At 35.1% G+C, this 14,133-nt stretch overlaps 1 protein-coding gene across 3 annotated transcripts in view; it reads left to right on the top strand.

Moving 5' to 3' along the window:
* The first annotated feature begins 245 nt into the window (after positions 1 to 245).
* The window catches only part of LOC111700122 (uncharacterized), a 27,046-nt gene continuing 13,158 nt past the window's right edge, over positions 246 to 14,133 (top strand). For 2 of the 3 annotated variants that reach the window (XM_023470950.1, XM_023470943.1), the window contains exons 1-6: positions 246 to 2,230; positions 2,880 to 5,211; positions 5,366 to 5,406; positions 5,484 to 6,179; positions 6,812 to 6,996; positions 7,654 to 7,686. In XM_023470950.1, the coding sequence (XP_023326718.1) occupies positions 826 to 2,230; positions 2,880 to 5,211; positions 5,366 to 5,406; positions 5,484 to 6,179; positions 6,812 to 6,996; positions 7,654 to 7,686 (4,692 nt within the window). In that variant the 5' untranslated portion in view covers positions 246 to 825. The remainder of the gene's footprint in view (positions 2,231 to 2,879; positions 5,212 to 5,365; positions 5,407 to 5,483; positions 6,180 to 6,811; positions 6,997 to 7,653; positions 7,687 to 14,133) is intronic. The other variant, XM_023470957.1, reaches the window with a different exon arrangement.

Genomic DNA, 14,133 nt, shown 5'->3' with positions numbered 1-14,133 from the left:
ATCTTGGATTGTCTCCAAGCTTTAACGCCGAAATAAGCACATAATACGCGAAAAACATAGTATTTTCTGCATACATTTTTAATATTAGCCATATAGATGTTTTAAAAATTAATTATTTTTTAAAATTTTTTGATTGATGCTGAAATTCACAATTTAGAGCTATAAGCAATCTAATAAGATGAGTGACACCCTGTATCTTGAAGTGTTAAATCTGGTGAATTTCCTTCTTTTTCTTTGTAATGTAAATCCACACGTCATTTTTTTAGAAAAACTACAATTTTGTAGAAAACAAGGATATCCTTATCATCTTTCCTCAGACTAACAGTTAAAGGGTACTGTAGCACAACTTTAAAGGGGTTCTTGGAATTACGCCGACAGTCCCTTTATCCTCTTCGCCTGGAGCATAATAAATTTCTAGTTTTTAATATTGGTATTTGTTCTTTATCAGGGTTAAACCAGGTTGCCAACATTGGCTGCATTGTGTCAACTTTCAAGAATATTGTTTTCACATAGATCCATGGTCAAAGGTTACTGTCAATTAATGTTTTTTTTGCAAGCATTTTTATCGAAACTTAACGAGTTGATTGCATGTAAATTATATCTACATTTGCATAATTTACAATATATGATGGTATGCGCGTATTGTTCATTGCGCACAACAATGGGTTGACTTTCTCCCGGGTCTGGACATATGGGTGGATGCGCGCTGCGCCACTGCACGCTCACAATCTTGCCTGTGCACTGTTAGTATTGTAGAGAGGAGGAAGGAGAGTAGAACCATAGTTTAGATATCATTATTTACTCCTTATCCTTAGAGTATTTAGAATGGGACAGTGTAAATCCAAGGTTCAAGTCCTTGAGACCAGTGATCAGGAATCCTCTAAGGAGAAGGAGGAAAAATCTGCAAAATCCTTGAAAAGAAAATGGAGAAAATCCAAAGGATATTCTTTATCTGGAAGCCTGGAGGGAAACCTAGAACGGTCCTCCAATAATATCAGTGATGTATCTTCCTCCCATCAATCCATCCCGGCTCTTCTAGTTTCTTACAATACAAAACAACTAGAAAATAATCCTAACATTAATCCTCAAACATATGCCAAGAAACTCGCCCAAGAGGATTTAGTTCCGGTAAAGCTGAGTGATAAGACAAAAATTTGCAGAGAAATTGATCCTAGGGCGAGTTTGAAATCTCATCCAACATTGCCCGGTCAGGAAGAAATTAATCATGCGTCAGTATCCGGACAGGCTGAATTGAATTATCGGTCAGTATCCGGTCATGACCGGTTAAAATTGCAACCAAGTCCTTCCGAAAATGATGATTTACATTTTTTGCCTATTTCCAGCTCAGACCGGTTCAATGCATTAAGTTTATCGGATGCCGAGGATTCAAACCCTTCAGCATTATCTAATCAAGGAAAGTCGAATCATCTAAAATTAGAAACTACTCACAGATTGGACACATTAAAATTATCTGGTCACAATGGGGTTAATTCGAACATTCCATCTCGTGAGGATGGATTAAAATCTACAAAATTATCTTGTGAGGATGGATTAAAATCTACAAAATTATTTCTTGAGGATGGATTAAAGTCTGCAAAATTATCTCTTGAGGATGGATTAAAATCTACAAAATTATTTAGTGAAGATGGGCCCAAATCTGATGAATTAACTGACAAAGACTTATCTAATTCTCCAAGAATATCCAGCAAGGACGGGTTGAGTTTAAGAATATCAAGCAAGGACGGATTGAGTTCTCCAAGAATATCAAGCAAAGACGGATTGAGTTCTCCAAGAATATCAAGCAAGGACGGATTGAGTTCTCCAAGTGCATCAAGCAAGGATGTGTTAAATTCTCCAAGAATATCCTGCAAGGACGAGTGGAGTTCTCCTAGAATATCCTGCAAGGACGGATTGAATTATTTAAAGATATCCAGCAAGGACGGGTTAATATCTCCGACAATATCAGGCAAGGACGGATCGAGTTCCCCAAGAACATCTAGAAATGTTGGGTTTATTTCTCCAAGAATATCTGGACAGGACGGAGTGGATTCTCCAAGAATATCTGGACAGGACGGGTTGAATTCTCCAAGAATATCTGGACAGGACGGATTGGATTCTCCAAGAATATCTGGACAGGACGGAGTGGATTCTCCAAGAATATCTAGACAGGACGGATTGAATTCTCCTAGAATAGTCCCTCCTCCATCATTCTCATTTGAAAGAGTCAAAGGAAGAATATTTTAAGTTTAAAGAGACACTTTTAATTAGTTGTAAAATAGGCTCCAGGGTGCTACGCGCCCCTTTTCTAGTAAAATTTTAGCTTTCGAATGTTGCTATTTAAGCCGCCATTTTTCTTTTTAAATTGTTTTTTCTTAAATTTTTTTATTATTGAATTTAGTTTTGACTGACGGATTTATCAAAAAGGGATTGTATAAGTGGCTTTTTATGCTGTCTTCTTTTACAAAAAATTGCAATTTCTTTTTTTCTGAAGCAGATTTAAATGCCAGGAATTCTTTATATTGCCGATGGTAGATTAAACTAAGCATGACGTTTATTGTAGAAAATAGTTAAGAAAACTCGCAAAATTAAGTTTAGTTGTGTCTCATTTCTTTGAACTAAAGCAAAAAAATAATGGCATATTATTAACAGTTTTTTGACAAATATCATTATTCGGTGTTGAATAAGTAAATTGTTTAAATAGAAAAGAAGAAAACTACTTGAAATAACATGTACACTGTCCAATCTCTTAAGAAATGGATTGTTTAATGTTAACTGCAACTATTACATAACACTGAGATTTTACAAAAGTTTAATTACATTATTTCATGACACGTAAATATATAAATGTCAAATCTTTTCTAAAATATACATTCTCTTAGACCATGAAATAGCTGAAGGTTCTAAATCCGTGTTATCTGATAGATCAGGCAGCAATACTGGAGATCTACAGACCTGTCAATCTACCACGGAGCAGAACATCCGAACCCGAGAGAAGAGGGAAACCTTGATCTCACCCGAGATGAAGAATAGGAGAACGAGCATACCCGTCCCAGCTGAGATCAGTTCCATCCTGGAGTCTGGTCTAGCACCTCTAGATCTATCCTGGGTTCAGGAGATCCCAGATCTAGAACTAGAACCATCTAATAAACCTGGGATAAACTCTGAGATGATGGGAGTAGGCGGAGAGTTGTCAGAATTAATACTGAGCTGTGATCAAGTGCCATATAGTAGAACCCTGAGCAAACACGAACCTGAGAACACTCCCACGCATTCAGGTCACCAACCTATGCCAGACATTGTCGCTACATCTATAAGCAAGAAATATGAATTGAACCAAACAATACCAGAGAATATTTATCAAAGTGGGATCAGCAGTCCTAAACCTGGCTCCGGAGATGTAGTGAGTAGGCGTGGGTTTAATGGTTTAGATGAAAGTTTACAACCGACTGTAGAGAGCTGGGATGATAATGATGTGGATCCAGTTCCACCTTCATCAACAGAATCTACTTTTCAATATCATGGATCTAATCGTTTAAAAGAGGGTTCAGTTCTCAGGACTGAAAGTAATGTTGGGAATGGTATACGCCCAGTAACTCCCAATAGCAAATCAGAATTAGCTCAAACCTTAACTAATTCTAAACCTAAAAAGTATACCACTATTCATGATATTAAAAGAAAACTAACTGAAGAAGATAAGGATTCCTTGAGAGCCCAGGAAGAACCTATAATATTTGAATCCGAACAACCCTGTAAAGTTGCTACCGGAGAACATGAAGTATTAGATCAACCTATAGAAAATCTAGAAAGAGATGCAGATAATGAGAATATTAAAGAAATTGTAACTGCTAGAATTCCTGAAAACGATTGTTTGAGAGAAGAGAAGGTAGTTGAGGTACCAGTGGAACATAAAAATGTATGCAAAGAAACCTGTTCTGCTGCTAAAGAACATGAAATTACAAAAGATAAGCGTTCTTACACCAACAATTCTCAAGTTGAACAAGGCTTGAAAAACGTTGAAACAATGAATGAGCCGATTAACAAACCTAACTATGATTTTAAAGATGAAAATCAGAAGATTGCGGAAGATATTTCCCGAATTTACGGCAATATTAAGGTGTCTGAGAAAAGTGACAAGCTGAACAAAACACTTGAAAAAATTGAAGAATCCCAACCTCCAAATCATTCATTTTTGCTTGACACCACACACAAGGCTGAAGAAAAGATAAAGGATGAAAGTTTTGGCACGGTAAGGAGTAGAGTCATGCGAATAAATAATTTGTCAGAACGCCAGGATAGCTTAAATAAGTTTAGAAGTTTTGAACTCGAGAATAACCATGAAATTAAAGTTGGAAAAGTGTTAAACCAAGATTTGGAAACTGAATTGACTGTTAAAGATGACAAGAATTTAGAAGTAACTGCCAGACACTCTGAAAAGGAAATGCAGAAATCTGTTAATGAATTCAGGATTGAAGTGAAGGTGGCAGACCCACAGAAAAATATGCATCTCAAAGACGTTCAGGAGGGAGAAGAAGAGAGAGTTAAAATTGAAATTGATGACCTATGCTCTCCTACAGAGATTGAAGCCAAGGACCTGAGAAGAAAAGGATTGCATGAGATATTGAAACCTCCTTGCCAGGATATGGTTGAATATGAAAGAGAAGAATCAGTATTGAATCCGATTGATTCAGATCAAGTTTCGGATAACAAGGAGATGAAAGGTTTCTTCTCTAATAGCTCATTGAAAGGTGATATTAGAGATCCTCAAGATGTAAACTCAGACGGAGTCAACTTTCAAGCTCATTCAAACATTGAATCCACATTTTTAACAACTACGGACGAAGATAAGTTTTCCACCATAGACAATCCAGATCCTGAAAATGGTAAACTAATTGAACCGTTGTTTGAAACCAGAGAAATGTTGATTGATAAATCCAAGTTTGAACCTGCAACTTTTCTAACAGGATCTGGAGATAAGGTGGTAACTACCAATCCTCCCACCCTCTATGCCACACACAGTCCTCATTATCCCGAGATATTAAAGAATAAAACCACTCCTACAGATTTTGAGAATACAGGAGTGTTGATTGGAAGAAGTGAGCTGGAGATGGTTCCAAGGATTGGGAACGATGAATATGGTTCTGAAACCAGTTCTATGGATTGGAGAAGGGAGGGATGGAGTGATAGATCTGAAGTTGAAGATGAAGATACCAGGAATTTATTGAAACCAATAATCTTAATCCAATCATGGTCGGAATTCTAGAAAATGTTTTACAGTATTACTTATCTAGTGCATACTGCATAGATCTCAAAATGTTTTTCTTTATTGCTAAAAGTTTTTATTTTTATAAAATTGGTTTTTGTAAAGTGAAAATACCGAGTTTGCTCAGCACTTGGACAATACTTCAGGTACGGATGAAGTGTATTTTTATGCATTAAATTCCGTTTTTTTGTTTACACAATCAAACATCTCAATGTTTATCTAGAGGATGAAACCGAGAACGAATCTACTTGCTATGACAGTCTTGAGGATCTAAAACGAGGACGAGGAGTGAGAAAGCTCCCGTCTCTTCCTTCTCTTCTTTCTCCTATACTATCCTCCCTACGTCCTTCTCTTGACCCTCTTCATCTCCGTTCTTCTCTCTCTCCATCATCTTCTTTTCAAGCGACAGGAAACCTGAATGATAGTTTGGAAGATGTTTCTTCTATATCGGAAGACTCGAAATCAGTCGAATGTTCTAGAAGAAGATTACAAAGAAGTCTTACCTTTACCTCCGATGGGACTAAAGTAAGAAGAAAACTCCCCTGTATTCCTGTTCGTGGGTCCATATTCAAACCAGACCAATGTTTTCCAGATCATAGATCGTCTAGTTCGGATCATTACGATCCAGGGTTCTTTTCTCTCTCCGACGAACGGAGCTCCGAGGTTGACTCCGGTAGTCCACCTTTAGAACTATACGGAGAAGAAACCTGTGTTGACGCTCCATTGCTTCCTAAACGAAACTCGTCTAACTATCTGTGGGTTGAGTTTGAAAACCCTGATGAGGTGGTTAGAAGACGACCGAAGAACCATGACAGATTAAGTCAAGGAAGAAATGCTAAACACAGACACTCCGCCCCTCCTGGGATGCTGGATAATTATCCAAGAATAAGGCAGAAGCGAAGCTTGCCGGAGAAACCAGGTTTGGATGACAATAGGATAGGTTTAAGGTAGTATTCAATCCAGGATTAGAAGACGGATTTTAAGGATTAAATAGTACCTTATTATCTACAGGTTACATCAGATCAAACTCAATTATGCACGGTTGGGTTTGGTCTTGGTTCTACATATCTTAGCTCTATCTTGTGGTACAATTGATTACGTACAAGCGAGGGACAGGGAGAAGGTAAGAAAAGGGAGGGGGAAGGGAGGAAAAGGGAGGGGAAGGGAGGAAAAGGGAGGGAGAAGGGAAGAAAAGGGAGGGGGAAGGGAGTTCTAATTGAGAAACTTGTTAGAAACACTGACATGTTTTTAGTTTGGTTTAAAACTTACAAATATAAAGTTCAGTTTCCAGGTAAAGCTGGGTTCACAAGCTTGTTGATTATATTCTCATCCATGCATACAGATATTTTAATTATTAATTGAAAAATATTATTTTTATATCTTTTATTTGCTAGTTTTTTTCTCATGCAGGGAAAAAATATTAAATTATGTTTCTATCGTTTTAAATGCAGTTTGAAACATTTTGATATTGAATTTCCTGCTCAACAGGAAAAGAGGTTAAGTTATAAATTTGATGTTTGAATATTTGAATTCTAATTTATCTATGTTTAGGACGGATTCACTCAGCTGTAGTCTCCGGGATAAACGTGGAGACAAGGAGTGTAACCGTTGAATGGTTTGAACGAGGAGAAACCAAGGGTAAAGAGATAGAACTGGAACAGGTTTTAGATCTCAACGGAGATCTTGCTCCTCCCACATACGACAACGCTAACGTGATCCCAAACAAACTACAAAAGGTAAATCTATTTTATCCATAATTCCGTGGTCACCATATATATCAATACAGAAGGTACAGAGAGATGTTCAGATTAATGAGTTAAAGGGCGTGGAAATAATGTTTTAATGTTACATTTTATTAAAAGTGGGGTCACTACGTTTGGTCATAAAAGTTTTTTATCCTCATCCTTTATTCCTTTTTTTGTTATTTTGTTTTAAATGTGTTTTTGAATAAACCTATGTTGCTTCTATCGATGTTTTTTATTCTCTGATACTCAGTAATACAAACATGGCATTTAACAATTTTTTAGATATTTTACCCCCTTTTGATCGACCTCTCAAAGTCGTCAAAATGGCCGAAAACAAAAGTGAATTCTGTAACGAATTACACGAAGAACAAATAATTTTGGTCGAATTTCAATGATTTTATTTAAGCGTGAGAAACATCTTTTTGAGAATTTTTGTTATTTTTATATTTAAACTTTCTTTAAATATAGTTTGAATCATTCTATCAATAATTGGTACATGTTACCTTCCCTAAATATGTAAATTCTCCCTTTAAACTACAATACATGGGAATTCACCTCAGTTTAAAACTAAAACGCATTTTTTTCTTTAAAATCTAAAAGAATAGATGATGAATCATACTTCATTATTGAAATATTTTTTTTTTCTAGAACGAAAATAAGAATTTCGGCGAGACTAAATCCGTAAGTTTTATTTCTAGTTGTGCACGTAGTTTTGTGACTAACTGGACTGTCGGGAACATACCATTCAAACCAGTGTTTTTCAATACCCTTTCAAGTGTCCTTCATATTGATAATGGGGAAAGGGGGGGGGGGTCCTTAATTGGTGTGTTCCCTTTTTTGCATTGTTTTGTGATATTTTAGCATTGCTCACAAGTGTGTGTACTTCTGTATTCTGTCAAGTAATAATATTTTTCATATTGTTCACTAACCCTACTAATATTCTGTAATCATAAAATCTATATAATAATATGGTACAGGGTTACCCACAAGGGATGAGACTTTAATGACCACCTAAAACTGTTAAGCTATAACGATCTGAAGGCTGAATTTTGTTTGTTGTCCAGCATTTAGTTGTTAAATGACATACTTTATAAATTGGCAAAGAAAAACAAGTTTACAGTTGCAAGGAACTAAAAATGTGAGACAAGGCTAAGTAAATTCTGTACAGTCGTCTCTAAAGTCTCATCGTTTGTGGGTAACCCTGTAGTAACCAGAAAACTTTTGAATCCTTGTCTTCGTTTTTTCTTTAAATTTTGAAATTTCTAATGTAATAATTATGTCTAAAACAAGCCTTTAAAATGTTCTAATTGAATTTTTATAAATTATTCTGTTAGGAACAAAATTGTTCGCAACATTTCATTTAAAAAAAGACGAAAATCATGTCATAGTTTTTTGGTTATTATACTGTAGTTATTGGTTATTTGACCTTAGATTAATTAACTTGCCTTGTGATTGAGTTAGTGGTATAGTTTAAGGGAATTAATTATTAATTATTGTTTGTCATATTTTGGTTAGTTACAATTGTGGGTTTTGGTATTAATTTGTAATATTTAAAATAGATTTTTGATTTGATAACCTTAACATGGTTTTAATATTTATTGACACTGCTTGGATATCTAAGTTATTCCATAAGAAAAAAGAATTTAGTGACAGCTTAGATTCTTCTTGTTAAATAAAGGCATTATTTTCCAAGGTTCAATTATAGGTTCATATTCTCAAATTTAAAAACATGTTTATATTCTCCAGGTTCAATTACAGGTTTAGAAACACCTAGGATTGGAATCCCTAGGTTCAAATACAGGTTTAGATTCCCCATGTCCCCCTTATACTTCAGCAAAGTAGTATAATCTATATTAGCACGAGATTATTAACAATTTCATATTGGGAGAAATGTCGTGACATTCAATTTTTTCACTAAAAATTGATAAAATAGCCATGCATGACAGTTGGCCAAAATTCAATGTAATAACTATACAAAAGAAATTAGCATTATAAATACATAATACTAAACATTACAACTGTTATCATGAATATCCCCGTACACCAAACTTTATTCATTATGCTGTATCATTAAAAAAACCTGCTGTACTTTTCTAACAAAAAGTAACAAAATTAGAATGTATAGGAGATATAAATATACATTAGATCAGAACAAAAATATATTAAATGTTTATGTGGTTACACGTACCTTCGCTGTATGCTTATTCTCAAATCTTTGCTTTTTAATATGTTAAGAATATAATTCTAATTAAAAAAGTTTCAATTATTTTTTGGGTAAATTATTTTTCATATGTGCTTTGTGTCTATATAAAATGTTAATATCTGTTTATTTGTCTGTTTGTATGTCCCATCAAAACTCAAGGACCTCTTGACCGATTTGCTTCAAATTCTAATTGAGAAACTTGTTAGAAACACTGACATGCTCGAGAATAACAATGAAATTAAAGTTGGAAAAGTGTTAAACCAAGATTTGGANGTAAGAAACCAGTATGGGTTCAATAAAGCCAAGGCCTAGTTAATGAGTGAGTTCAGGTGTTGCATGATTTCTCAAACTATCCGGGGTCTTTGACTCACTGAGGTTGGCAAATTAATCCTAATTTGGTAATGTATATAACATTACTCAAAGTACATTACATTTATGTACACATTTTTGTAAAATTCATTTACTTACCTAGCAAAATTATTATCGAAATTTTAATTATTTCTCCTTAATAACTATCCTCCCGAACAGTTCTTATTTCTCATTAAAACTTCCTTTTTTTACCGATTAATTTTATAGAAAATAACAATTCCCCTGCGAAATCATATCGAACCAAATTATAAGAAGGAAAGGCTTTAAGATGACAGATTCCTGACAGTTAGGATTGTTTGTCCAGTATCCAGGTATATCCTGAAGTACGGATGGATATCTGATAGTGCAGGATTTTAATATTGACTAGACAGGGGACCCTTGGTAAACTTTTACAAACTTTCCTTAGTATTCGGAGATCTATAGAACTAGAGACCTGGGCCAGGGGTGGAATATTTAGTACTCGGAGATCTATAGAACTAGAGATCTGGGCCAGGGGTGGAATATTTAGTACTCGGAGATCTATAGAACTAGAGACCTGGGCCAGGGGTGGAATATTTAGTACTCGGAGATCTATAGAACTAGAGACCTGGGCCAGGGGTGGAATATTTTCCTCCCTAATCATTCCATGGTTCCAGTTAAACATTTACAGTCAAATTTTCTTTGTCCTAAGATTAAATGACATTCGTGACAGTTTTTGCATTCAACTGCAGGGTATTAGGTTTCAATCATTCATCTATTCATTTATTTGTATTCATTTATTCATCTACCATCTCAAGATTAGGTACTTGAACTCTTTCCTGCATGCGTTCTTCATTAATTCAGGCATATCTTAACTTTTCATATAGCTGAGTAACCTTTAGTTGTTATACTATTTTGATATCATTCCATCCATCTGAGTTCTCTCCACAAAATGCAAATTTCACCCTTAACTAAATTATGGAATAATCGATTCAACCATTTAATCTTGTGAAGACTATTTTAAAACTCATTGCTTTCACCATTTAAATATTTAGCAAATATGAATATACGCCCATTTATATTTCTATTAAACCCTCGATTTAGGAATTCATTCATTTTTAATTAAAAACCAACATCCCTTTTTTCAAACATTTTGATTTTAATCCGATTACCAATTGATTCTCTAAACCATTGAATAATTTAACCATTAAACTATTCAACCATTTTACGAACCTAAAAAACACAAATCGATTTATTTAAAGCCACACGCAAACAGTCAATAAAGCGTTAAATTTTCTGTTATTGAAATCTAGAAAAATCATTTCCATTATCATTCATTCACCCTTTCATTACTGTATTGGTTGCTCCATTAACAGATACATTCATCCTTTCATCACTGTATTGGTTGTTCCATTAACAGATACATTCATCCATTCATTCGTCCTTTCATTCTGTATTGGTTGTTCCATTAACAGATACATTCATCTATTCATTCGTCCTTTCATCACTTTATTGGTTGTTCCATTAACAGATACATTCATCCATTCATTCGTCCTTTCATCACTGTATTGGTTGTTCCATTAACAGATACATTATCTATTCATTCATCCTTTCATCACTGTATTGAATGTTCCATTAACAGATACATTCATTTGATAGATATATTCATCCATTCATCCTTCCCAACCTGATCATTTACTCCTTTCACAGATTTATTCAACCATTCATTCTGCCATTTATATGTTGGGGAGTCCATCCTTTTTTTTGATTTTTTCTTCTTCCAGATGTTGAATATTAGTTCACTAAAGAATGTTCTCGTATGTTTATAATATCGATATATCCCAGCTAGACGTAAACAAGAATAACATGGGTCAGCTCAACAAAAATTCTAAACCAACTAAGAAATCCGTCCCGGAATCTAGCCGTCCTCGGAAACCTAGTTTAATGGAACTCCGTCCTAGACCCTGCTCAGGCAGGACGGGACGGATACCGATCATCTCAGATGATCTGAAGATAGTAGATATAGAACTGGATAATAGTAGTTCTCCGGCTTGGTGCCTTACCTTCAAACCTACTCGACCCACTCCAAACCTTAACACCGTGAGTTTAAAAAATCTATTGAAAAAGGGCTCAGTAACATTATGCCTTGTGCGCGAATGCCTAGTTCACTATGCCTAGTTCATGAATGCCTAAACAACATTATGCCTAGATAACATTATGCCTAGATTCATGAATGCCTTGTTCATAATGCCTAGATAACATTAGAGCGAATTGAATGTCTAGAAATATTGAAGCCAGATAAAAATGATGCTAGAAAATTCGAATGATTTATTACTTATTTTATTGTGTTGAAATGGTTTAGTACATATTTTATTGGTCAAATGTTTGGATATCTTGGGCCAAAGTAGAAACATAATCTGCTCTTGGCATGCTGTCAAAAGCATCAATAACAAACTTAACTCTAGCATCCAGGGACCTCTCCTTTCTTCCAGTGTTGGTTGTCATGTCCTGACCAACAGCATTAGATAATCCTGAGATGGAATTTAAAGAATTTGAGCCGCAGTTTAAATCCGCCAAAACCCGGTTTAAATTAAGCGCCGGCTTAAATCTTAAAACATTTGATACAATTTTGAGACATTTGGAGAATGACCTACCAAACTGTTCCATGTTCTATTATGAGGCTCAAGCATATTGTTAGTCTAAGGTCCGACCTCCGTTACAGACTCAAAATGGTTCCAAAGTTTAGGCATAAACAATGGTGATCGCCCATTTCTCCGACAAATCCAGGTATTGCTGAAGTATTTACCAAACTCCTCCAACTCGGCGGCATAGTCTATCCAATCATCATAGTTGTCCAAACCATGTTCCACTAGTGGAAGAATAACATCGTTGTAAGTAGATACAACCTCATCTGCAGACTGCAGGTACATAGCAGAGTGAGTATAGCATGTAGATTAGCTCTTGAAGTTTAGCATCCTGTTGAAAGAGAGCCCAGAGACCCAAATCTCCAAGTTTGTTTCCAGATTGTATGTTTTTTTCTCTCTCATTAATCTTGTTGAAATACAATGTCTAGACATTCAATGCACTCAAATATTATCGTGGCATTTTTGAATTTAGGCATAATGTTATCTAGGCATTCATGAATCTAGGCATACTGTTATCCAGGCATTCATGAATCTAAGCTTAGTGAACTAGGCATTCGCGCACTAGACATAATGTTAATGAGCCGCAAAAGGTATTTTTGATATTTTGTTTTTGATTTCTGACTTAGCAGAAATAAGAGTTTATATGAACTAAATCTAACTCTAGAATTTAAATCCACTCTCATTGGCATGATNTTCTGTATCCGGTATTCAATAATATCTCTGGTTCTGTATCCGGTATTCAATAATATCTCTGGTTCTGTATCCGGTATTCAATAATATCTCTGGTTCTGTATCCGGTATTCAATAATATCTCTGGTTCTGTATCCGGTATTCAATAATATCTCTGGTTCTGTATCCGGTATTCAATAATATCTCTGGTTCTGTATCCGGTATTCAATAATATCTCTGGTTCTGTATCCGGTATTCAATAATATCTCTGGTTCTGTATCCGGTATTCAATAATATCTCTGGTTCTGTATCCGGTATTCAATAATATCTCTGGTTCTGTATCCGGTATTCAATAATATCTCTGGTTCTGTATCCGGTATTCAATAATATCTCTGGTTCTGTATCCGGTATTCAATAATATCTCTGGTTCTGTATCCTGTATTTAATAATATCTCTGGTTCTGTATCCTGTATTCAATAATATATCAGGAATCTAATAATCCTGTAAACTGCATGGTATCCGGTATTCAATAATATAACAGGAATCTAATAATCCTGTAAACTGCATGGTTTCCTGTATTCAATAATATCTCTGGAATCTAATAATCCTGTAAACTGCATGGTATCCTGTTATCTATAAGTATTGTATTATGTTAATGCCTAAATTTATCCATTGTTCCTTTTTTTAAAAAAAGTTATGAAGAATCCTCTATTTACATTTTACTTCTGGCATCACTCCCCCATTTTCAAGTATCACTGTTTCTTGTTCTAGTTTTTTTTTTATATCCTTGCCTCTTGTCCGCCGTATTATGTGTTGTTTTAAAACTAACTTTTTCTTTTATCACAATCTATGATTCTCATTTCAATTTATCCTACTGATACTTCTAAATCCCAGTGTTTTTTTCATGGCATCCTGTATTTTGAATTTCTGAATCCAGTATCTCTGTATCCCTGTGTCCTGTACTCCTCTATCTGTATCCCTGTATTCTGTATCACTATCACTGTATCATTGGATCCTGTAATCCTCAATCTGTTCACGTTTTATTATATCGTAAATTGGCAGATGCAAATTATCCTGTAAATTTCCGTGGCCTTTATTGATTATGTATATCGAATCGACTCTGATCAGTTACAGTTTTGCATGCCAAGGTTTGTGTAACTTGATCAAGATTAGACAATCTGCTTTCTATATTGGTTCCACTTATGCACACAACACCCATCCCATCGTTTCTACCTCTTATCCTTGTTATCTTGTCATGATAATTCTCCTTCAACCCCCCCCCCC

The sequence above is a fragment of the Eurytemora carolleeae genome, unplaced genomic scaffold (genome assembly GCF_000591075.1).
Source record: "Eurytemora carolleeae unplaced genomic scaffold, Eaff_2.0 scaffold47, whole genome shotgun sequence".
Taxonomy (NCBI): Eukaryota; Metazoa; Arthropoda; class Copepoda; order Calanoida; family Temoridae; genus Eurytemora; species Eurytemora carolleeae.
This window is presented reverse-complemented; position numbering and strand designations above follow the sequence as displayed.